Source organism: Notothenia coriiceps, unplaced genomic scaffold, assembly GCF_000735185.1.
Source record: "Notothenia coriiceps isolate Sejong01 unplaced genomic scaffold, NC01 NC01_scaffold00028441, whole genome shotgun sequence".
Classification (NCBI taxonomy): Eukaryota; Metazoa; Chordata; class Actinopteri; order Perciformes; family Nototheniidae; genus Notothenia; species Notothenia coriiceps.
Window position 1 is genome coordinate 73,790 of NW_011361142.1, and position 1,321 is coordinate 75,110.

Consider the following 1,321-nt stretch of genomic DNA (forward strand, 5'->3'; position numbering starts at 1 on the left):
AGGAGGAGATTCAGGGGGGTACCTTGGTTGGTGATTGGCTAATGGTTACACAAGCCAAAAAACGATATGACATAATAAAGTGGCCAAAATCTGATCAGCTCATTTTCAGACAGGTTTTTATATAAATGGATCAGGACAAAAAGTGAGAGAATCTTTGTTCCTGAAACTTTCATAATCTCTTTACACAGAGGGGACACATGTTTATGTATAACAGACATGAACAATTTGATGTTGCACAATAGCTGACCTTCAAGTTAAGTTACAAAATGAGAATGTATGTGAAGCTCTTTTTTTCTTAGCATTTTGCCTTTCCTCTCTTCCTACCTTACCTTCTTCCTACTGAACCTATTTGTGATGTGATAGGAATTAAACTCCTTGCCATTATGTCTGTCTGTGTTCCTATACATTTTATTTTCATAAATGTTACATGGTTGCTGGTCTTAGCTGGTCTGAGTTTGTCTTAAGATAGTCAGGCATGTGTTGCTAGTCACCCGGTGAAGCTAACCTGGGGAAGCTGGTTAGCCTGCTGCTGGGTGGAGAGACAAGCTAAGTCAATAGTTACTAACCGATGGGAAGACCCAGGATGTGTTCAGAGGAAGGCAGGGCAAAGCGGAACTTTCTGGTGTCATGGCTGACAATCTGCAGAAGAAACAAAAAGCATGTCAGAGCAACACCGGCTGCGTTTGTAAACAGAAAAACGTTGGATTTTGTAAATAAAAAGAGTTCAGGTTTTGTGAAGGTGATATTCAGACGGGTTACCTGTTTGTCCAGCAGCCGCAGTGCATACTTAATGTTGGGGTCCTCTAAGGTGAGGGCGGGTCTACTCTTCCTGAACAGGAGTCTGAAGATTAAGTTGACGATGCTGTCAAATCCGCCTCGGATCAACTGTGACAAAGGTCAGAAATTAGGAGAGTGACTCAGCTCGGACCACCAGCAGCTAGCAGAAGCTATCACATGTTTAATATATCTTTGGGGCGTTGTCTTAGTTAAGCCAAGCCAATTTGTTTAATCCAAAACAGGAGAAATGAGTCATAGAAATTCCTGTGGGCAGAGCAGCCCCAGCCTCTAACTTAACTTGGTCAGGAAAACTAACTGGCAGCTCCCGTTAGCTTGAGCTAATGCAACATAATTAGTTAAAGTACAATAAACCTAGCTACTTCTTATTAAGATATACTTACACCAATGATGTAGGACAGCATTTTCAGGCAGTTTTGGTAAATGCAACGGTTTGTTTGTCAATGCAGAAAGCAGCAGCAATTGAGTTTACAGCTACTGTCACGACGGTGCGTAGCAAGTACGAGCTGTCAAACTATAAAGTAAG

The 1,321-nt window shown here is 41.8% G+C and overlaps 1 protein-coding gene across 1 annotated transcript in view; it reads right to left on the reverse strand.

Moving 5' to 3' along the window:
- Nucleotides 1-1,321, reverse strand: part of LOC104958207 (NADH-cytochrome b5 reductase 3-like) — a 5,162-nt gene extending 3,841 nt beyond the window's left edge. Inside the window, exons 1-3 of the mRNA XM_010785932.1 lie at nt 1,179-1,321; nt 760-885; nt 567-639 (exon numbers count right to left, since the gene is read on the reverse strand). Coding sequence (XP_010784234.1) covers nt 567-639; nt 760-885; nt 1,179-1,199 — 220 coding nt within the window. The 5' untranslated portion in view covers nt 1,200-1,321. The remainder of the gene's footprint in view (nt 1-566; nt 640-759; nt 886-1,178) is intronic.